This window comes from Somniosus microcephalus, chromosome 20 (assembly GCF_052327205.1).
Source record: "Somniosus microcephalus isolate GS21.2 chromosome 20, FLI_Smic_1.0, whole genome shotgun sequence".
NCBI lineage: Eukaryota > Metazoa > Chordata > Chondrichthyes > Squaliformes > Somniosidae > Somniosus > Somniosus microcephalus.
The window spans coordinates 24,365,558-24,389,204 of NC_141006.1; the positions used below are offsets into that span (position 1 = coordinate 24,365,558).

At 46.5% G+C, this 23,647-nt stretch overlaps 1 protein-coding gene and 1 long non-coding RNA gene across 4 annotated transcripts in view; one reads left to right on the forward strand and one right to left on the reverse strand.

Annotated features, from left to right (window-relative positions):
* The window catches only part of LOC147103093 (uncharacterized), a 36,856-nt gene extending 16,543 nt beyond the window's left edge, over positions 1-20,313 (reverse strand). Inside the window, exons 1-3 of one of the 2 annotated variants that reach the window (XR_015072893.1) lie at positions 20,158-20,313; positions 1,916-2,168; positions 1,090-1,750 (exon numbers count right to left, since the gene is read on the reverse strand). This is a non-coding gene — a long non-coding RNA (uncharacterized LOC147103093). Of the gene's footprint in view, positions 1-1,089; positions 1,751-1,915; positions 2,169-20,157 lie in introns of those variants that run through there. The other variant, XR_015072892.1, reaches the window with a different exon arrangement.
* The window catches only part of LOC147103092 (ephrin type-A receptor 7-like), a 204,419-nt gene that overhangs the window by 133,597 nt on the left and 47,175 nt on the right, over positions 1-23,647 (forward strand). Inside the window, exon 4 of one of the 2 annotated variants that reach the window (XM_085962413.1) lies at positions 10,673-12,283. The exons of the other annotated variant lie outside the window; for it this stretch is intronic. Within the exon in view, the coding sequence (XP_085818539.1) occupies positions 10,673-10,677 (5 nt within the window). The 3' untranslated portion in view covers positions 10,678-12,283. Of the gene's footprint in view, positions 1-10,672; positions 12,284-23,647 lie in introns of those variants that run through there. 2 annotated transcript variants of the gene reach the window in all.

Consider the following 23,647-nt stretch of genomic DNA (forward strand, 5'->3'; position numbering starts at 1 on the left):
CAATGTCCGCCGACTGGGACTCGGAGGCCATAGAAATCCGCTGGTGCACAGGCAGGACTGGGAGAGAGCAACGCCGCACCGTGTCGGGGTGGATGAAGCTCTCCGTGCTCCCAGAGTCAAAAAGGCAGATTGTATCGTGGCCATTTACCTTAATGTCCATTGTGGAACTGGCCAGCTGGTGCGGTCTCGCTTGGTCCAGTGTAACGGATGCCAGCGTAGGGGTCGGTGTGTCGCTGCGGGTATCAGATGAGGCGGTGTTGGGGGCCTGCTGCGTTCCGGCTGTCGTCCAAGATGGCGGCGTCCATGATCCCCATGTGGCTGGAGGCGTCCAAAATGGCTGCTGTACCGGTGGTTCGCACATGGCCGGGGAGGCCCAAGATGGCGGCCCGCATGGCCCACACGTGGCGCTGCTGGGGTTCGGGGTGGCTTTGGCCCTGCTGACATTAGCGTAGTGTCCCTTCTTCCCGCAGCCCGAGCAGATTGCGTTTTTCGCCGGGCAGCGCGCTCTGGGGTGTTTTGCCTGGCCACAGAAGTAGCATTTCTGGCCTTGGGGCACTGCTGTCTGGCCTTGGGACACTGCTGCGGTAGTTGGGCCGTTGCTGGGGTGTGGCTGGGGTGGCACGGCGCTATGAGGCGGTCCTACCGTGTCCCAGGCTGTCATTCCCCGCGGCGTCCACGGTGCAGAGGAGTAGGCATCCATGCCCCGGTAGGCTACATCCAATGATAGTGCGAGTTCAGAGGCCTTGTTGAGGTCGAGGTCACTCTGCTCCAACAGTCGCTGTCGGGTGTAATTGGATCTGTGGCCCGCTACAAAAGCGTCCCGGATAAGTTCCTCTGTGTACACGGCGGCCTTTACATCCTTACAACCACAGGCCCGGCCAAGCACAGACAGTGCCTGAAGGTATTCCACGGTCGATTCCCCAGGTTGTTGTTTACGACTCCCCAGAAGGTGCCTGGCGTACACTTCGTTCACTGGGCACGTGTACTGGTCCTTGAGGAGCTTGATAGCGTCCGCGTACGAGGTCGCGTCTTGGATGACCGAGTACACTCGGTGGTTCACTTTTGAGGTCAGGACATCCAGTTTGTCCGATTTGATTGCTGCGGAGGCGGTCAGGAATTTTTCGAAACACTTAAGCCAGTGAGTAAACTTGGTGGATGAGTCCGCCTCCCGATGATCTAAGTCCAGGCATGCTGTTGTGAGGATCTTCTCCATTATAAAAATTTTGTTAATAAAATTGATGCGCTATCAATTACTCATAAAAGACTGACAGTTAAGAGAGTAACTAAAGGCTTTTATTAACAAAAGAATGAAGGTCTGCCTCGAGTGGTCGACCGGTCCAGAAATACAAAGGGCTGGGGAGCAGTCACCTTTATACTAGGACTTGTGGGAGGAGTCAGCCGAGGCATGTCCAGGCATATACACAGTGGAATACAAACAGTGGTTTACCACACCCCGTTGACGCTGCTCGGCCTTTTTCTGTGCCGTCGGTCGGCTCCAGCCGCCGCCGTCCGGGAAGGGTCTGCGCCGTACCTGCTGCCAGCCCGCTGCGCTGGATCGTCGTGACTGGGGAACCAAGCCCAGCTCTCCACAGCCTCCTCTGCGATGTTCAAGTCCTCTCCAGATGGTCGACGCCCGCACTGGTGGAATCGGCCGCCTTCTACAGAGTTGCAGGTAGGTTCGAATCGACTCGTCGCCACTGTTAAATCCGTGAATTTTGATGTATGGTGTCCTTCAATAAATCGACAGAGACTGCAGAGGAACAATGAACAGGTGTTTACTGGATGCAGGTTACTCTAAAAACTAAAGTACAGATCCCTACTCAGGGTTTATATACAGGTGTGGTCACTGCCGGTACTACAGTATACAGGAGCTGTAAAAAGTAGTTCTCCCCTTAAAGGTACATACACTACACACCCAATTGCTGGTTGATTGCTTCTCAAGTGGAGGTGGTGCTACATGAGGTGGTTTGAGGAATGATACTCTCTCAGCAGAATTTTATAGGCCAGCATTGCAGCATTGATTGCAAGGAGGTGGAGTGACCCTTCAGAGCATAGCTGTTCCACAGATATACCAGACCTATACTCCAAGATAGCTGCAGGTGTCCTTGCAGTAAATGGCGCTGCTCTACATCTGGTTGCCCAATGGCCTGGACACTGAAGATGATTCCCTATGAAAGAACATAAGAAATAGGAGCAGGAGTAGGCCAATCGGCCCCTCAAGCCTGCTCTGCCATTCAATAAGATCATGGCTGATCTGATCCTAACCGCCAATCCACTATCACAGAACCATCTCCTGAATCTAACAGAATTAGACACACGAAATAGGAGCAGGATCAGGCTACACGGCCCCTGGGCCCGCTCCGCTACCCACAGGGCCATGACCGATCCGGACCTAGACTCCTGTCCAAATTCCTGCCCGCTCCCCGTAACCCTTAATTCCCTTTACTTCTAGGAAACTGTCCATTTCTGTTTTAAATTTATGTAATGATGTAGCTTCTACAGCTTTTTGGGGCAGCATATTCCATGGACCTACCACCCTCTGAGTGAAGTAGTTCCGCCTCATCTCAGTTTTGAAAGAGCAGCCCCTTATTCAAAGACTATGCCCCCTAGTTATAGTTTCACCCATCATCGGGAACGTCCTCTCCGAATCCACCCGATCCAACCCCTTCACAATCTTATATGTTTCAATAAGATCGCCTCTCATTCTTCTGAACTCCAATGAGTAGAGTCCCAATCTACTCAACCTCTCCTCATATGCTCATCCCCGGGATTAACTGAGTGAACCTTCTTTGTACTGACTCGAGAGCAAGTATGTCCTTAAGTATGGACACCTCATTGTCAGGTGGGTGTGCAAGAGCCTGCAGATCTGGAGTTAGATGGTGGCATCTTGGTGGGTGTGCCCAGTAAATCCAACCTGCTATCGATCACCCTGGCAATGCCTGCTTTCATGCAGTGTTACTGAAAGCATGACAACTATGATTGGGTGCTTGTGAGGAAGTCAGACATTTATATAACTTGCCGATTGTCCACGCCCACATTTTAATATTTAAATACTCCTCCTGTCTGTTTCAGTTGGGCACTTCCTGCCCTCCGTCTATTATGCGCAGAAAATAAGCACATGACATAAAGTCACAGCATTACAGAGCTGCTGAATGGAAAAATCCAGGCTTTGGAATCTAGATTTCAGAAATGAGCAGATTAGAGTTTTTGTTAAATTAGCACTTGGTTTAAAACAGGAATTAGCTACATTCAACCATTTATGGAAAAAAATTGACGGGAATTTTAATATGGGTGAGCGGGTGGGGGGTAAAATGGGGAAATATTGGAAGCGTGTCGTGAAGCCGGCTCCAACCCGCCGACTTCTGCCTTTTACTCAGGTGGGGAAAGGGGCGGGCAGCCAACCTGCTCCCAGGAGGCGGGTTGGCACTTTAAATAATGAGGCTGGAAGCCTCTGCTTTAACCTGCTTTGCAGGTTTTACTGCGGCCGGCCAGATTTCCTGGGCCTCGGGAAATTCCGGCCGCTGCAGCGAGGCGAGGATCGCCTCGGGGGAGCAATCCTTATGGTCCGGGAGGGCCCCCCCCCCCCCCAAGCTCTTCCCCCCCCCGGGATCGGGGATCATACCTATCTGGTTCTGCAGCCTCCTCTAGAGCATTCCCCGCCTGACTGGAAGCAAAGCCTGTCAATCATGCTGACCTCTCAGTGGGGGGGACCTGTCAATGACATCAGACGCACGCTGTTAAAACTCCACAGCATGCGGGGGGGGGGGAACCCAGGGTGCTTCCGGACCGCCCCCTTGCTCCCACTGGGTCTGTAGGTAAAAATTCCAGCCGACCTGTCTAATCCAGACACAGTCTGATGTCACAACCGAAACACTCAGCAGGCCAGGCCGCATCCGTGGAGAGAGAAACCTGTTACATCCCTAACTTTTTCCAGTTCTGACGAAGGGTCCCAGACCTGAAACGTTAGCTCTGTTTCTCTCTCCACGGATGCTGCCTGGCCTGCTGAGTGTTTCCAGCATTTTCTGTTGTTGTTTCAGATTTCCAGTATCCGCAGTATTCTACTATTGTATTACTGTCTGATATCAGCAAGCCGGACAGATCATTTAATATTACCAAAACAAATGAAATTTTCTTCCAATTATATATTGCACCAATATTCAAAATACGAACCGCATCCAAAGACATTTATGGCAAGGCGTGAGAGATGATTGACTGTGTACTACCAAATTGTTGAGTTCTACACCAAATAAACCAAGAACTCATGCTGGTGAGAATATAGTGAAGTAGGATTAATTGGCTATCTGTTTTTGATTTATTTGAAAACCAACTTAATTTGGCAAAATATTTTAAAATCAATATTACTAGTCATCAAAGAGATCTACTGCCAGCTATTGCATGCATTTAATTCATTCTAACGCTTCACAAATTGCAGCCTTGACTGTTAAAATTGCAGGGTAGGATCATAGAAAATAAAGCATCGAAGGAGACCATTTGGCCCATTATGCACTTGCCCCGTTGACTATCATATTCTTCCTCTTCAGTGATGAGCTGATGCCATCTTGAGAGTCAGGATTAATTTGGCTTTAACAACCACTTCAATGTGTGTTCCATATCTTTGCCTGAAAAATAATCTTCTTTATACTTTTACTACCACTGCAAAATGGAGAGCCTGTTGCGTTTGCTATACTTAACCAATATTTTTTCTTTTGTGGTCAGCATCTAAAATTTATGGACTTGAGCGTGACTTCATCCACACAATATCTGGTGGTTGCCACGTGTTAAACAGAAATGAGCTCGCTTAATGCAAACGAGCCCGCTTGTGTTCCTCGTGTCTTCAGAGGGCAGACTTAAAGATTGTGCGACTTAAAGTAAATGGTAATGGAAAATCAATCCAGCGGTTTTCACTTGGTTACAGAATTTTTTTTTTTTTTTTTTTTACTTGTCCCTCCCTGGGTACAAAAATAAGACATGGCAGATTGCTAACTCTCTCAGTAAGACTAAAGCTAGGTTGGTGTATAACTTGCATATGAGGCATCAACACAATCGCCAGCCTCTCTGTTAATGTGCCTGGAGGAACTGAAGAGCTGGGAGCACATGGCCTTGCATTGACCCCTGTAACCCTTTCAAAATTGGGATGCAGAAAATCAAAAGGTGCTGCACAAAACATCAAATTGAAGTGATGATTTCCTGAACTCCACCCGGATGCCAGACCCAAACTCACTTGTGTGTGATACCAAGCTCTTCACCTTCAATTGATCAATTTCAGAATAAGGCAGGAAGCCGGTGTTAAGTGGTTTCTACTTGATTTGCAATCAAAACAACATAAGAACATAAGATGTAGGAGCAGGAGTAGGTCATTTGGCCCCTCGCGCCTGCTCCGCCATTCAATAAGTTCATGGCTGATCTGATCTTGGCCTCAACTCTACTTCCCTGCCCGCTCCCCATAACCCTTGACTCCCTTACCATTCAAAAATCTGTCCATCTCCACCTTTTAAATATATTCAATGACCCAGCCTCCACAGCTCTCTGGGGAAGAGAATTCCAAAGATTCACGACCCTCAGAGAAGAAATTCCTCCTCATTTCCGATTTAAAAGGTTGCCCCCTTATTCTGAAACTATGCCCCCTAGTTCTAGATTCCCCCACGAGGGGAAACATCCACTCTGCCTCTACCCTGTCAAGCCCCTTCAGAATCTTGTATGTTTCAATAAGATCCCTGTAATGTATATAACTTTAAGGGGGGAACTACTTTTTACAGCTCATGTATACTGCAGTACTGGCAGTAACCACACCTGTATATAGCACTGAGTAGTAATCTGTACAGTTCAGTTCCAGAGTGAGCCACGTTGAGTAAACACCTGTTGTACCGTTCTCCTGCAGTCTGTGTCTTACTACTGATGGACACAACATTGGCGACGAGACAAATTCGATCCTACCTGTAACTCTGCATCACCTCCCAGGGATTCGTTTCTGGAGACCAGTAGATTGGAGGTCAAGGCCACAGACACAGGCGTCGACCACGGGCAACCGCCCAGTCATCCAGCAGAGACTCGAGAATTGCGGGGGAGGCTGTTGAGAGCCAGGCTCGGCTTTCCAGTCGCGGTGGTCCAGCGAAACGGGCTGGCAACAGGTAGTGCGCAGACCCTTCCCGGACAGCGGCGGGCTAGAGCCCAACCGAGCGGCACAGCAAAGGGCCGAGCAGCATCGACGGGGGAGAGAGGGCAGAGCGCACAGGGCGCAGCCGGTGTTCAGGGGCCAAGCAGCGTCGAGGAGAGGGAGAGAGACGCGCAGAAACCCGCGAGGCGCCGACATTGCCACGAGGACCGCCGAGAGCGGCGTTGGCAGCAGCGCAGGAGAAGCGCGCAAAACCTACAGGGCGCCGCCATTGCCACGAGGAGCGGCGTTGGCAGCAGCGGGGGAGGAAGGAAAGCGTGGGAGATGCCATTTTAAACCACACCCAAAATGCCGAAGAGTGGCAGTATTACCGCATTTCACAATGAAGTCGAAGATTGGACTACATATGTCGAAGGAATAGAGGTATACTGCAAGGCAAATGAGGTGTCAGATGACAAGAAAGCGCTGGTATTGTTAAATTTAATGGGTGCAAAGACGTATGGCTTATTACAAAATCTAGTAACGCCAGCGAAGCCAGTGGAAGAGAGTTTTGGAGACATAGTGACGATACTACAGGAACATTTAAACCCCACACCGCTGCTGATAGCAGAAAGATTCAAGTTTGACAAACGGAACCAGCATGAGGATGAAAGCAATGCTGAATATTTAACAGAACTGCGCAAACTATCGAAACACTGCCGGTTTGGAACGGGACTGGCAGATACCTTAAGGGACAAGTTTGTGTGTGGGCTTCAAAGTGAAGGAACCCAGAAACGGCTTTTATCTAAAAAGGACCTTATGCTGGACAAGGCTTTCAGCATTGCAGTATCATATGAAGCAGCAGCACGGGGTGCTGCAGAGATACAACGGAGACCGCAAGAATATGGCACAAATGAAATGTCATACAGAACAGAGAAGTGCTATCGCTGCGGCAGAACAACACACGACCACAATGATTGCTGCTTCAAAGACAAAGTGTGGAAAAGTAGGACACATAGCACGAGTCTGCAGGTCGGGAAAGAAAACCAGCAATAAGAAATCTCCAAAAGAAAAGTACAAGAAGGTACATAAGGTGACGGAGAATAGTTCAGATGAACAAAAGAGTGATACCGACTCCGAAAGCAGGGAGCTGAGTTGTCTGAAACTACATAATGTGATCAAAACAGAGGATCACCGAACCATTTGGGTCACTCTCAAGATAGCAGGAGTCCAGGTAAAAATGGAATTGGACACAGGATCAGCCCAACAGTCATAAACCGATGGGACTACGAGCGGCTATTCTCACACATACCCTTGAGAGAGACACAAATTATTTTGAAGACGTACACGGGGCAAAAAGTCTACCCCAAAGGAAAAATAAGGGTGACAGTTATATATAACGGTAAGGAAACACCAAAACTAGACCTGTATGTGTTGCAAGATGGAGGATCACCATTACTGGGACGTGAATGGATCCGGAAAATACAGCTGGATTGGCATTCCATACAAGCACTGAATGTGGCTGCCAAAAAGGATGACGACGTCACACCTGGGCGACTGTCAAAGATCCTAACCGACGCGCAAGAAGTGTTCCAGCAAGGACTCGGAACACTAAAAGGCATAACAGCAACAATTAAAATCGAACAAAACGCAAGCCCAAGATTTTTTTAAGGCCAGACCGGTACCTTTTGTGATCCGCCCAGCCATCGAAGCAGAGCTGGAGAGTTTGGAACGTTCAGGAGTACTATCCAAGGTAGACAGGAGCGAGTGGGCTACACCCATCGTCCCTGTGATGAAAAAGTCGTTGAGCAGCACGCCTGGGGAACCAAGGAAGGTTCGCATCTGTGGGGACTTCAAGGTAACAGTGAACCCAGTCCTTCACACCGTACAATATCCACTTCCGCGGATTGAAGATATTTTCGCCTCGCTATCTGGAGGGAAACGCTTCACTAAGATTGATCTGGCCCAGGCGTATCTGCAAATGGAGGTAGAAGAAGCATCAAAAAAATACCTCACAATCAACACCCATAAAGGTCTCTACCAATACAACCGGCTGGTATTCGGGGTAGCATCAGCTCCGGCTATTTGGCAGAGTGCAATGGAACAAGTCCTGCAAGGGATCCCAGGGACCCAGTGTTATTTGGACGACATCCTGGTCACGGGCGAAAATGACAGTGATCACCTCACCAACCTGGAGCAGGTGCTCACTAGATTGAAGGAATATGGGCTCAGAGCTAACCGCCCCAAATGCGAGTTTTTAAAAAAACAGATCTCGTATTGTGGCCACGTTATCGATAAAGAGGGGTTACATAAGTCCCCAAAAAGATTGAGGCAGTAGTCAAGGCTCCAGCACTGGAAAACGTGTCACAACTGAAGTCGTTCCTCGGGCTGGTAAACTACTACCATAAGTTCTTGCCAAATTTGTCTACAATACTACACCCACCGAACACCCTATTGCAAACTGGGGTGCCATGGAAGTGGAGTGACGAATGTAAACGAGCTTTCCAGAAGAGCAAAACACTAATCACATCGAAAGAGGTATTGGCCCATTTCAACCCAGCACTACCAATTCGGTTGGCATGTGATGCGTCACCCTGCGGCATTGGAGCGGTGCTGTCGCACAAATTCTCGGACGGCTCAGAGAGGCCAATAGCTTTTGCATCACGATCACTAACCTCAGCCAAGCGTAACTACGCCCAGATTGACAGGGAGGTCCTCGGCCTAGTGTGGGGAGTGAAAAAGTTCAATCACTATCTGCACGGGCAGAAATTCATCTTGCTGACTGATCACCAGCCTCTTGTCTCCATTTTTAATCTGAAGAAGGACGTTCCAGTGATGACTGCGCAACAACTACAAAGATGGTCACTCTCTCTAGGGGTGCACCACTATGAGGTTGAATATAAGGGCACGAAACAGCATGGAAATGCTGATGGGCTATCACGCCTGCCACTGCCTACTGCGGAGGAAGCACCAGCAGTGGATCCTGTTGAAATATTTCATTCGACTATAGTTGAATACCTACCGGTAACTAACGCTCGTATAGAACAGGAGACCTGAAATGACCCGACACTGTCTCGGGTATATGATTTGACGGTGAAGGGATGGCCAGCATATGGCGACTCACTGTTGCCAGCATTCTCGACAAGAAGAGAACAGCTGTCAGTGTGCCGGGGGACCTTGATGTGTGGATCCCGAGTGGTTATTCCACCCAAGTTAAGGGATAGAGGGCTCAATGTGCTTCATGAGGGTCATCTGGGAGGGGTAAAAATGAAAAGCCTTGCCAGGGCTTGTGTGGTGGCCAGGAATCGATAAACAAATCGAGGACCTGACCAAGAGCTGCTCAGGATGCCAGTAAGTCCAAAATGCACCACCACATGCCCCTCTACGCCCATGGGAGTGGCCCTCATCTCCATGGCAACGGGTGCATATTGATTTTGCTGGTCCATTCATGGACTCAATGTTCTTAATAGCCGTGGATGCGCACTCGAAATGGCCTGAGGTCATCAAAATGTCCTCCACCACCATGGAGAAAACTATTGCAGTCCTATGGACCATTTTTGCCAGGAATGGCTTGCCAGAACAGATTTGCCCCGATAACGGACCACAGTTTGTGTCCGAAGAGTTCCGGAGGTTTATGAAGAAGAATGGGGTAAGGCATTACACATCCGCCCCGTATCATCCAGCCACAAATGGATTGGCTGAGAGGTTCGTACAACCTTTAAGAAGGCAATAAAGGCTATGTATAATGACAACATTCCGCTGCAGCATAAGGTGGACAATTTCCTGTTCGCCTACCGGAATGCGACACATGCAGTCACCAACCAGGCCCCGGCCATGATGTTCTTTAACCGAAGGTTAAGATCTCGCCTGGATTTGCTCAGACCAAACGTACGAAGAGATGTTGAGAGTAAGCAATTCCAGCACATCCATGAGAAGCCAACAAGGAGCTTCAATGTAGGGCAACCAGTCTTGGCCCGCGACTACCGAAGAGATAAATGGCAGCCAGGAACCATATGCACACGGCAGGGCCCACTAATGTACACAGTGGACGTTGGGGAGAACATCGTGAGACGCCATGCTAACCAGATCCTAGAGTCACAGGAACAAGTCAACCCCATGCCTCGCCCATACGTACCTGGTGATGAACCCGACGTACAGGTCACATCTACCCCAGAAACAGTAGCATCGGAAGCTGATGACCCAACCGACGACAGGGTGCCAGAATCGCCTCCGCACCAAGAGCGAGACACTTGGGAAAGGCGCTATCCAGAAAGGATCAGGAAGCCTCCCCAAAGACTGAATATATAAATGGACTATTTTCAGCTAACGTTGTATGTTCAAGTGTTAATTGTAATTAGTTTGATATTTAATTGTTAAATGAGTGTTATGGTACTGTTAATCTAAAAGGGGAGGAATTATAATGTATATACCTTTTAAGGGGGGGAACTACTTTTTACAGCTCATGTATACTGCAGTACCGGCAGTAACCACACCTGTATATAGCACTGAGTAGTAATCTGTACAGTTAAGTTCCAGAGTGAGCCACGTTGAGTAAACACCTGTTGTACCGTTCTCCTGCAGCCTGAGTCTTACTACTGACGGACACAACAATCCCCTCTCGTGCATATGAATAATGCTTTGTCTCCCGAGCGAGTGTGGAAATCCATGAACACCATTTATCGAGACAGTGGTTTCCATCTGTCTTTAAAGTGACGGTTTCCTTACCAGACCGCAATATGCATCTTCCCCCAACGTGAACAAACCACTTACAGGTGTGTCTCTGTTGAAGATGCTCTCCCAGCATACCATAATCGCATTTAAAAGTGATGAGATACATTTGATAAATGGATACAAAAAATATAAAGACCTTATTATGATCTGAAATGTGGCAGAGTGCCCTATTTGTCTCTGTTCCCTTGTTACAAATGAGCAACCAGCAGCAATAATCTTTCATTATTCACCCCCTCGAAGTTTGAATACTTTATTGAAACAGTCGTGCCCTGCCCAAATTTCTTTACTGCAGCAACCGGAGCCTTAAGGGGAAAAATTGGGTATTGCCCATTTTGGGGCACTCATATCCGCTCAGCGCTAATTATCACCTCCGACTGCAAAATTCGCCTCTATCGCTCATGGAGGTGATTTAAGCGCTAAATCAGGCACTACACACTTCTCTCAAGGCGCAAACATCAGGGAGCGAGGTGCTACCTCAGAACGCTACCGAAGCTCAGGCGATGTCCGTTGCCATGGAAGCCAGACAGACTGGCGCCGTCCAGTTCTTAAAGGGGAGGGGCCATCTTGCTGGCCAGCCACACCCTGCTCATTGCAGCCTTGAATCTCGGCCTGGAGAGATCTCGAAAGCAATTGTGTTGGTAGCACTAATGGATAGGCCCAGGGAAAGAGCTCGGCGCTTAGGAACCTCAAAAGTGGTGCTGAGGACCTAAACTCCTTAGGACAGCGTTAAATCTCTCCAGACATCTCTCTCCCTCGCAACCTGCGTATACCAAAAATTTTGCCAACAAGAAAAGGCAGGAAGCGCCCGCCTTTAAATAACGCTCCCCCTGCCCCTTCCCGACTTGAAAACATTCCCCACTACCTGTTGTTCCTAGCGGCAGGCGCTAAGGCAGGGGGCACAACTCAATATCCGGTCCGGGGCGTTGCACACTCGACTCACGTCACGATCTGTGAGCGTGGGATATCGTGGTGGTAGTGTTTAGCGCCGCCACAAAATGACTGGTCAATTTCGCGAGCTGCGCTAAAATCACCGCACTCGGGCGCTAAGTTCCTAGCACCCCGGAGACCAAATTTTCCCCCCTTAGTTTTCCATGACTCTCATCATAGCCATAATCCTCTCATCTGTTTGGCAAGGTAGTAGAGTCAAAGATATTCGGGTATTTAAAATTTAGTTGAATGCTAGGCTGGATAAGTTGTAGTGCTATGGGGGATTATGACTTATCTTCTCTATCCTAGAGTGCTAAAATTGCAACTGATCATGGTAACCAGAAGATTTTGTTTTTTTTGGTCGGCATTTGTGCCTGATGTGTGGAAACTCTTGGAGACTCCGTGCCAAGGTACTAGGAAATCGACACACATGTGACCTGGAATTAGCGGTGGGTAATAAGTGTTATTACCCCTTTGAAATTGATCGCAACTTCAGGATTTAGTGCAAGCGCATCCTAACGCAGAAATCCTTAAGTTGCGGTCAGTCATTCACTGCTCCGACACTGGGACCGACCCCCCCCCCCCCCCCCCACCCCAACAAACCAAGCCAGCAGTCAGGGAAACCGACACAAACTTTGGCTTTTCCGCAGTAATATCGCTGTTAATTACCCCATTAAATGTTAAACCCTTTAGGATTAGGTGTGACTGGGGTTTTAACAGCGTATTGACTGCTGAACAAAGGTTATGGCCCTGAAAAACTAATTTAAATTTTGTGGAGTGTCAAATTTATCTATCTTAATAAAAATTACAATTTTCAAGAAACTTTAAAATCATTTTTTGAAGTTTGTTCATCGTTATTTCAGGTTACCTTTTCCCCCTGCGAGAGCCCCAATCTTTGTTTTGCTCTGTATAACATTTTTAAAAAGTTAGAATAAAAGGAGCTTATTCACTTCCTGGTTCCCTGTCTCTGAGAATTCTGCAATGTGATTGGCTGCCGAGACTGCTTGTTGACGTCACAGCAGCTCGCACTAGGGATTCCCCATTAGCTTACACTGATTGCAACTGAACGTCAGAAAAGCCGAACTTCTCGCCGCAGAGATCGTGAGATCTTTGTGGGAAGCTTACTTCGGGGGGCCAGCGGTTGACCGTCTTTGCTTCGCCAGGAAGGCTAAAATCAATAATAAATATTCCAGTGACGGCGGAGAAAGATATTCTCCGATGCTTTTAACAATGTGAGCTTCATTCTGACTTGTTGCACCAAACCATCTGATGTTGCACTTACAAAGGCAACAGGTAACTGCAGAAAATTGCTTTCAAAACACTTGCAATTTTATATTTTCCTGAATAAAGAGGAACTGAACTATCTAATCTCAATAACAATAAAAATCCTTCCAGTTTGTACTTGAATGACATTGCAAACGGTGAAATGAAATGATTTGCTTTTAACCTTGTGTATAACTGTCAACCCTGAGCATGAGAGAAGTATCGAGTAAAACCTAAAATCAAAGCAACTTTAAATGGGAAGTACTCTCTCCGTACTTTCCGTCACCTTTTAAGTGGTATCAACCTTATTTAAAATTAACTTTCAAATTTAGTTCCCAAAATGTGAGCTTCAATATGGTTGTGCATTTCAAGCTACCATCTCATTGATTTTGGGGGGGGGTGGAGGGGGGTGTTGAGCAACAATCTGTTTTTGTCATCAGTGCAGGTTTTGTATAAAAAATTTATTTTTGTTTTCTTAAACTGTTGTCACCATTTGTGAACTTTAAAAAAAAAAAAAAAAAAACTGCGATCAGAATGATTCATAGGATATTGAAATAAATGTGAAAAGAAATGCCCGAGCTCTTAAATGTAAATGAATTTGTGATGATTGTGATAAATTACATCAAACACAAATCAGAAAATAACTTAAACAGAGAGTTGTTAAATGCAAAACAGGTTAGATAGTTAGACAGATAATCTAGCATTTCAAGTGTTTGTGTGTGTGTGTGGTTTCCCCTCCTGTTGTGATCTCAGCAGCCCTTAACACACTCTGAAGGTAATTTTTTACTTTGGTCGATATCGATTCAGCCGCCTATTTTTTATATCTCTATTTTTATTTCCATTGTTGAGTAAAGAAATAGTGATGAGTTTATACAAGACATTAGTTGAGCAACAGTTGGAGTAGTGTGTGCAGTTTTAGGCACCCAATGTAGAAATGGCATTGAAGCCATAGAGTGCACAGCGTAGACTCACCAGGATGATGTCGGGGATGGGAAACTATCACTGATAGGAGAATCTTGAGATCCTGGGACTGTTGCTACTGGAGCAGGGAATGCTAAGAGGAGATTTAGTAGAGTGTTTTAAATATTGAAGGGTTTTGCAATGAGTGAATAAGCAAAGATTATTTCCTCTGGTTGAGGGATCATCAACTTAAAATGATCACTACGAGGGCGAGCAGAGAGGGTGGGAGAAATTTCATTGTGCAGTGGGTTGTTGGAGCATGTAGTGCTTTGTCACAGGGAGTGGATGAGGCAGAGGCCATTGTACTTTTTAAGGAAAATGGAATAAATATCTGAAGCAGAAAAAGATACAGGGCTACGGGGAGAGAGCAGAGCAATGGGATTAGTTTTGGATTGTTCGAGCAACGAGTCAGCACAGACACGATGGGCTGAATAATTCTTTCTCTTGCTGTAAACTTCCTATAGTCCTACCATTCTGAGCATTTTGAAATCTAGGTTTGATGCCTCTCTCTCTCTCTCTCTCTCTTTACTCCACTCAGGAATCAGTTTGGGCCCTGACTCCAGATTTACACTGACCCGTATTTTCCGATCACAGGCCTCCCGCGGGCAGAGGCCTGCGATCTGGAAAAATCTGCGCCCTTACCTGAGGGCTCCCGGGACGCGCACGCTTCCGCTCCTGGGCCTCACCAAACTTGAAGTGCGCAGGGCCCAGGTATCCCAGGGGCACATGTAGTTCGCAGCATCCCTGGGATCACGTGGGCCATGGGGAGCCAATCACAGAAGGGAACCTCCCTTCATACATTTGACAGGAAGACCTGTCAAATATATGAATGGAGATCAATGAAAAAACATAGTAAAACTTAAAAAAAAAAAAAAAAAAATTAACTTGAAATTACAATAAATTAAGTATTTTAAACAAAAAAAAATTAGTTTTTTACAGGACTAAAAATAAACTTACCTTTTTTGAAGTATTTTTAAATGATAAATCAGTGAAAATTTTTTTTTTTTTACGTATTTCAACTCTCATCCTGGTAAAAGCAGGCCTGGCGTAAGAATTCTAAGGGTTTTCTGCGGGCAGAGTGTCTTCCAAAAAGCGGAACTATCTGCCCGTAGAGGTCCTTCTCCAGGGCAGCCGGAGGATCTGTCAAGACCATTCTTGACAGATTGGAAATGCCGATTTTCAGCGCATGCCTGAAACCGGCATCTCCGATGTCCCTACGGGTGGGTACACAGCGCGTACACATCCGTAGGGATCGGAATATACGGCCCACTAAGTTTGGCATCAGTGCAAAGCAGATATTACTTCATTCTAATGCTTAACTTTTCGGTGTAAATCCACTGCAAACTATTGAGGACTTGTTACTGCATTGTTTAACCTGACTGTTTGTTTGAGAAATAATGCAGTAATTGATAATCTGTGCAGAAGGGTTAGTTCTGTTGACTCTTTGTGATCATCCTAACATTATAATCTCATGATCCTGAATTTAACCCTCTGACTAAATAGACAACAGCATAAAAATAACCAAAATCAAAAGTTGTGCCACTTGCCACCAAGCAGTAATACATTTTTAAAAATTCAACATTTCATCACTCCAGAAAGAATATCCTATTTCTTTTTAAATTGTTTGCCATTTCTAACACAAGGAAAGGCTAAACTGAATAAATAATTTACATGCAGCCGCAACACTAGATAGGGTGGCCTTCGTGGAGCCTAAGATACTTGGGCTAGTTATGTAGCCATACAAAGCACTCCATTCATTGCTGCAAACTAACTGGCCTCTTCAATATCAACTAATTCTCTGCTTACAGCTACTGTACAGATGAGACTACCCACTAGCTTTCCCTGATCTATACTATACTTTACACAATTGGCACTAAACACCAAGACCTGGCGTTGAAGGTGTTTAAGTGGTGTGAAAGGGAGAAGGACCTGCGGTAGCCAAAATATTATTACATTTCAAAGAACTCCATGATTTATTAAGTTGCTACAAACAGATGTTCTACTGGAAAAGCCATGGGTAAGATTTCTAGCTATTTCTTCGTTTGAAAAAGTCTTGCAGTGTTTGACATGCAGCTCCTTTTACAATTGGACTTCAGTCAGAACAAAGAATAATGCTGATTATTTCTATCAATCATGTGGAGAGAGATCAGTGGAGGCAAGTCGTAGCTCCACTGCTATGACTTTGCCTAACAACTTACCTTAACTCCCAATCTCACCCGTTGCTGTGTGACTGTGACAATTCCAATTCCCACCCCTACAATCATTGTGTGGCCTTTATGACTGAGACTGCCAGTTTAATCTCAGTTAGTGTTGACTGCAGTCAGTTTCATACTGGGACTCGTGCCAACTAGGACCTCAATTTGTATTGCCCAAACTCATTTCACTTCGGACTTTTACAGCTAGAGAGAATAGAGTTTCATTCTATTTGTCTGGTTAGGATTTAAGGTCCCAGGGGTGTTCCAATTCAATTACCACTCAGTCCCAAATTTACCTGTCGAACGCCTCTCTCTTTGTGTACCGCACTGTCTACACTTAGCTCCTACCATCACTGTGCTGTTCTGAAACGTCTGCTGGCTCTACTCAGCAAACAGTTTCTCAAGGCTATTGCTTTGTGATTTGGTTATGTTCTTAGATTCCAAGTCCTCCTAGCGCCTTTCACAACCTCAGGATGTCCCAAAGTGCTTTAAAGCCAATTAAGTACTTTTTGAAGTGTAGTCAATAAAAATGGAGAGAGATGTAAAACGGGCTGCCAACCCGCTAGCACCTGTTTTACACTATCGCACAAACTCGAGCTCTACCGCCCCCCCTTGTATGTAGAGGCACAATCTGTGTGCTGAATTGTTATTATTTTATAATTTACCTGTTTGCTTCATTTTTCCTCCAGTTTCTTTTGTGCCCTCCTCTTCCAAAGGCATTTGAGGTACGTTCTAGAATCACTGGTACCTCACCCCAGTGGCCAGTCTTTATGGATGAGTTGAACAGTATGGCCCTGAAATTCTGTGGGGATTCTCCCAGTTTATGCTAGGTTTTTTTAAGGGGTCTCCTGCCAGAGTTACTTGCTGGAGACTGAGAACGCGCCCATGGAATTTCAGGACCTGAATATTAACCAGCCGTGGGGGGCACCACAGCTATCTTGACCACGTACTCAACAGATGTCCGCACAAATGTCTTTTTAGTAGGGGGTGGGGGCCTGGATTGCGATTGCGATCAGGATTGGAAACACTGGCTGATTTTTCCCTTTCATAACCTAGGGTTGCTTTGGCTAATTTTAGTGCCTCCCCCCCAATCCTGAATAAGGTCGCGGACTTGGCATAGATGACAGTCAAAGCTGGAGCTTTCCTGCTTTGTGTGGCTCAGCTGCTCATTGCATTAGCTATCTCAGCCATAAGTGGAGTCTGCCTTGTTTTCAACGTAGCTTCATTGCATTGAGTGTTCATCTGTCTCAACAGAACTGGTGTATTTAACGAGTTAGTATCTTATGGCGGGTATAAACAAAATATTCTAAGGGGAGAAGAGCGGGATACAACTCTGTTCATTCACAGGTATGGCCTTCATAATTCACTTGCGCGAGTGAGTGACTTGTGAGGACTGCCTGACTTGTCATGACTCCTGTATTCTACACCTCCCTTTCTCTCGCCCCTTTCTCCCTCTTTTATAGCCCATTTCCTCAACTAAACTCAATTGTCCTTCGGTCAAAGTTGAAGGGCACCTAGAATTCAATTATTTCAGTGAAATATGATTAAATATGAATATAAAATAAAGATCTTGACAATATTTGTTGAGTTATATATTGAGGGCAACTCGGAGACATCCATAGTAAGCATCACCCTGTGACACATTGGTTTGGACCACTGATTAGTTAAAATTAGACTGAAAAAAAATCCTTTTCTTAGAAAGAAAGACTTGCATTTCTATAGCACCTTTCACAACCTCGGGACGTCCCTAGTGCTTTACAGCCAATTTAAGTACTTTTGAAGTGTAGTCACTGTTGTAATGCTGCTCCTCTCATGGTGAGAGCTTCCTAACTAATTCTAATATATAAAATTCTGACAGGGCTAGACAGACTGGATGCAGGGTGAATGTTTCCCCTGGCTGGGGGTCTAGAACGAGGGGTCACAGTCTCAGGATATGGGGTAGGACATTTAGAACTGAGATGAGGAGACATGTCTTCACTCAGAGGGTGGTGAACCTGTGGAATTCTCTACCACAGAAGGCTGTGGAGGCCAAGTCACTGAATATATTTAAGAAGTAGATAGATTTCTAGACACGAAAGGCATCAAGGGGTATGGGGAGAGCGCGGGAATATGGTATTGAGATAGAGGATCAGCCATGATCATATTGAATGGCGGAGCAGGCTCGAATGGCCGACTCCTGCTCCTATTTTGCTATGTTTGTATTGGCAATGGAGGTAGTGTTTCCAACTCTCCAGGACTGTCCCAGAGTCCCCAGGAATTAAAGATTCATCACTGCTGCGAGCAACTCTGGAGAAAAATCATAGGGGCACTTCAAAGAAAATGAAGAAAACACTTTTTTTTAACAGTTTTGTTTGAGTTATAAAAATATTGGCGATGGTGGGGAGAAAGGCTCTTTGACTGGGTGAGGTGGATGGCGGTTATGTGATGAAGCCTCCAGGAATATGTACAAGCACATTTGACAACTCTAAATGGATGGTGCCTATCTGAGCAATAAACATGACTGCTGTGGGAATGGAAGGGCTGCAATTGGACAGCAAAACTTTGCCTCTGTAGCGGAAAACGCTAATCTGAGCAGCAGAACAGCTGGCTTGCACTGTGTGCTCCAAGGCTCCATTGACTTTTAATGAATTGCCTGAGCAACACTGCCTTGATGTATGGTGTTAATTGAACCCTGCAACTGTATCGCAGCTTTGTAATAAGCTCCTCCTTTGTGTTGCCGTGTGAATAAGGCACTGAAAAGTAACCAGAGACAGCCAGTCATCTGAAACAGAATGTCCCATTCTTTGCCGCTCCCCAACAAAGGTTTTCCTAGTTGGTTCTGACCGTGCAATGGCACATGAACAGACGGGGAAGCTTGGAGTTCAGCTGAGTGAAGTAGTTTTGCAGGACAGATCTTGCAGGTTAGGGTAGGAAAGACTAAAGTGCCATGTATCCGCTCCTGGGCATGGAGGTACCGGGGTTTCATTCAGTCGAATCAAGATTCTGATGAGGCGTTCACGGACAGCCCATCTGGAAGGGGGTTTGGCTGGCTGCCTGCCTCCTCCCTTCCTTCCTCCTCCCCATTCCTCATGCCCGCTCGTCCGGCTTCTCTCTGCTCCGAGAGAAGACAATGCAATCCCCTCGCCTGCTGTACAGAGTCTCTATGACCTCCCGGGTGCAGCGATGGAAGGAGAACTGCGAGATGTCAGCGATGAAAAGCACCCCCAAGACCTCCCTCCTTCCATCAAAGGCAAGAAGTGACTTGAGGCTTTGGGACAAAGTCAGAGTACTTCTCCTTAGAGCAGAGAAGGCTAAGAGAAGATTTGATGGAGGTGTTTAAAATCATGAAGAGTTTAGATTGAGTAATTAAAGAGAAACTGTTTCCAATGGCTGAAGGGTCGATAACCAGAGGGCACAGGTTTAAGGTGATTGGCAAAAGAACCAGAGGCCACATGAAGAAAATCTTTCTCACACAAGTGGCTAGGATTTGAAATGCACTGCCTGATAGGGTGGTGCAAACGGATTCAATCGTGGCTTTCAAAGGGAATTGGATAAATACTTGAAGGAGAAAAAATTGCAGGGATCTGAGGAAAGAGCCGGGGCATAATTGGATAGCTCTTCGAAAGGTCTCCTTCTGTGCTGTACTATTCTATGATTCTATGAAAAGATCATCAATAACACTGATGAGTTTAGCAAATTACCTTATTTATTTGTCAGCTGATTTTTGTATGCAAAGGTGCTGGTTGCCTTGGGTGGAAAGCAGCAGTTCTTGGACAAATGTGATTTGCAGTGGAAGATATGACTGACTTCTCTCATTCGATTAAGATGTTTTATTTGGGGGGATTTTGGGCGGGGTGGGGGGCTGCTTTGTGTGGTTCTTTCCCATTAATTTTGAACAGACCAAGATAATACATACTCTGCAGTGGCTTTTGGACAGAGAGGCCCAACATTTGCGATCGGAGGTTTCCCGCGGGCGGACGCCTCCGACCTGTAAAATATCTACGCATTTACCTGGTGGCCCGGGAGGTATGGAGACTCGCGATCCTGGGGCTCTCCGGGTACCTGCGGGCAGAGGCTCCCGTATCCCGGGGCGCCTGCGGGCAGAGGCTCCCGTATCCCGGGGCGCCTGCGGGCAGAGGCTCCCGTATCCCGGGGCGCCTGCGGTTCATTGGTGCCTCTGGGATCACGTGGGCCGGCCCAACCAATGAAAGAAGGGAATCTCCATTCATACTTACGACAGTTCCGTACGTACAGAATCCCCATAAGTATGAATGGAGATCACACTAAAAAATGCACAAACACATGAAATAATTTTTTATAAATGACGCATTTAAAATTAATTAAAATGCCATTTAATTAAATATTTTAAACATTTAATTTTTTTGAAAAAAAATTGTTTTAATGGGACTTAAAATAAACTTACCTTTATTGGACAGGGTTTTTAATGGATAAATGAGTTTAAAAAACAAACTCTTATGCTGGTAAAAGCAGGCCCTTACGTCTGCTCTTACCAGGCGTAAGAATTTCACAGGCATTCAGCGGGCGGAAGTTGGTCAAAAAGCGCAACTCTCCACCAGCAGAGGCCCATCTTCCGGGGATGCGGATGATCTGTCGAGGATTATTGACAGATCGCAAGTTCCGGGTTTTTGCACTTGCGCTTCGCATGCCTAAACCCGGAACTTGTGCGGCGCCTACGGGCGCGTGCTCACCTCGTACGCACCCGTAGGGGTCGCAAAATACGGCCCAGAGTCTTCGTATGTTGTACGAGGATATGTGTAAAGGAATCAGAGCTTCAGTAGTGAGCTAGTATTTATCTGCTAAATAATCACCAACAAAATAATGGGTGCCCGGGAATGATTGTATGGCATCATTCCCATCAGCGTTCGGATGACGTCCTGAAGTGCAGGAATGAAACCTGAAGCCAGAGCTGAGTTTACAGGCTGCAATTGTTAAAGCTGTCCAACAAATCTATGGTGAAGTGAACAGAGGAAGTCGTCTTCCGTTTAAATTTGTGCCTTTAGTTTTTTTGCAGCAGCAATCTCACTTTAACACCTCGTTGATGCCCAGTGATGTGGTCCCTGTGCTACTAATGATTATAGAGAGTCACTACAAGAGTGGATTGATTTATACTCAACAGTTGCTCACTGGACAATCACTGGTTTATGTGTGTTTTTGTATATAGCAATTTATACAAAGCTGCTGATGTGTGCAGTCAGTTATAATTTGAGTCACAGGTTTCTTCCTTTTAGAACCTTTAATCCCTTGTAACTCCAAATGACGGGGCACAATATTTGATTATTTTACTTTGTGTCTGAAGATGTCTTTTTTTTAATTCTTTTTTTATGGGATGTGGGCGTTGCTGGCAAGGCCATTATTGCCTATCCCTAGTTGTCCTTGAGGTGGTGGTGGTGAGCCACCTTCTTGAACCGCTGCAGTCCGTGTGGTGAAGGTACTCCCACAGTGCTGTTAGGGAGGTAGTTCCAGGACTTTGACCCAGCAACGATGAAGGATTGGCGATATACTTCTAAGTCAGGATGGTGCGTGACTTGGAGTGGAACTTGGAGGTGGTGGTGTTCCCATGCGCCTGCTGCCCTTGTCCTTCTAGGTGGAAGAGGTCGCGGGTTTGGGAGGTGCTTCCGAAGAAGCCTTGGTGAGATGCTGCAGTGCATCTTGTAGATGGTACACACTGCAGCCACGGTGCGCCATGGTGGAGGGAGTGAATGTTTAAAGTGGTGGATGGGGTGCCAATCAAGTGGGCTGCTTTGTCCTGTATGGTGTCGAGCTTCTTGAGTGTTGTTGGAGCTGTACTCATCCAGGCAAGTGGAGAGTCTTCCATCACGCTCCTTACTTGCGCCTTGTAGATGGTGGAAAGGCTTTTGGGAGTCAGGAGGTGAGACACTCGTCGCAGAATACCCAGCCTCTGACCTGCTCTTGTTGCCACAGTGTTGATGTGGCTGGTCCAGTTAAGTTTCTGGTCAATGGTGACCCCCAGGATGTTGATGGTGGGGGATTCAGTGATGGCAATACCGTTGAATGTCAAGGGGTGGTGGTTAGACTCTCGCTTGTTGGAGATAGTCATTGCCTGGCACTTGTGTGGCGCGAATGTTACCTACCACTTATCAGCCCACATTTGCACCGTGTTGTGGGAACAGAATACTTTTCCATTTTGGAGTTGAGTGCCACCAACCAGTAGGTCCGGGTCAGCTCTGCTATGGGCCAGATGCGGAGTATAACCTGCCTGTATTCCGACCCAACCCCAGCGATGGGCCTCTGCTGCAAATGTTTCCATTCTCCAAACAAACCAAGCTTTACAGATTGTGAACTTATGTCAGCCGGTGAGCACTTTGGTGTCTCTGCGCCTACGCTCAGTAAGAAGAGAAATAATTCTTTTTTCCCCCTCCCCCTGGGAGGTTCAATCTGTATTCTACAACGTGAATGGAAAGCAAGTTACACAGATCAAAAGCAACCTGGGCCTTTAGACCATGGTGAGAAACGCGGCAAGCTTAGCCCTCGTTTCAAGTGCATTTCAATGCTGTAACTCACTGCAGCCTGCATGCCGTCCGACTTTGCAAATAAACTATTCTTTTAGATCGCTGGTATACTTGATGCAGGATTGACAACGAGCGAACCAAGACAAATTGCACTTCCAGCTCGGCAGAAATAGTCCAGTGCTTGAAGCTTTGTTTTCAGATGGGCACAGCTTGCATGGTGAAGGGATTAGGAAACCTTTTGCTTCTAAAATGCATGATTATAGTGACTTAAATTGTATCATTTGCAGGTAGGGTTGCCAACTCTCCAGGATTGCCCTGGAGTGGCCAAGAATTAATGATTCTGCTGCGAGCGACCCAGGAGAAAAGTCATCATGGGCATTAAAACAAAGTGTTTTTTTTCAAATTTCTTTGAACTTATAAAAAATATTGGAGATGGGGGAAAAAAATGACTGTCTGACTGGAGGCGGGCAGTCATGTGATGAAACCTCTAGGAATATGTCTAGCCGGAGTTGGCAACCTTAACTGCAGGTACACTGGGATGAAAAGGGATGTTCCCAATCTTCAACAAAATATGAAGGCCGTGCACCTTTTGATGGAAAACAAATTCTCTACTTGTGCCTAAATTTAGAAAACTGCCGGTATTATATGGAGCAGATCTTCTATTGTTGCTGGTCTGTGTGAATGCAGAGCTCTGATCTTGCGAGGGTTTTGCACTGCCAGGGGAGCCTTGCCAGGGTGACTGTAGGTCTCGGTGTCTGGGCACAGGCCTGTATTTCTGATTCGTAGCAGTACGTGTTTTGTGGTAAGGACAGATCGCAGGCAGGAAGGCTGTGCTGGTGGCCAGTGCTGCCCTCGTAATATGTTCATTTTATTCATTAGGCGCCACACCGAATTTCACAACCTCTGGGTGAGCGCCGCCCCAGGCTGTCCTCTCGTCTGTACAGTATTGTCAGATTTTACAAGTCAGGTCCTTTAATGGCTGCCAACTTGCTTTCCCTTGATGATGCTGT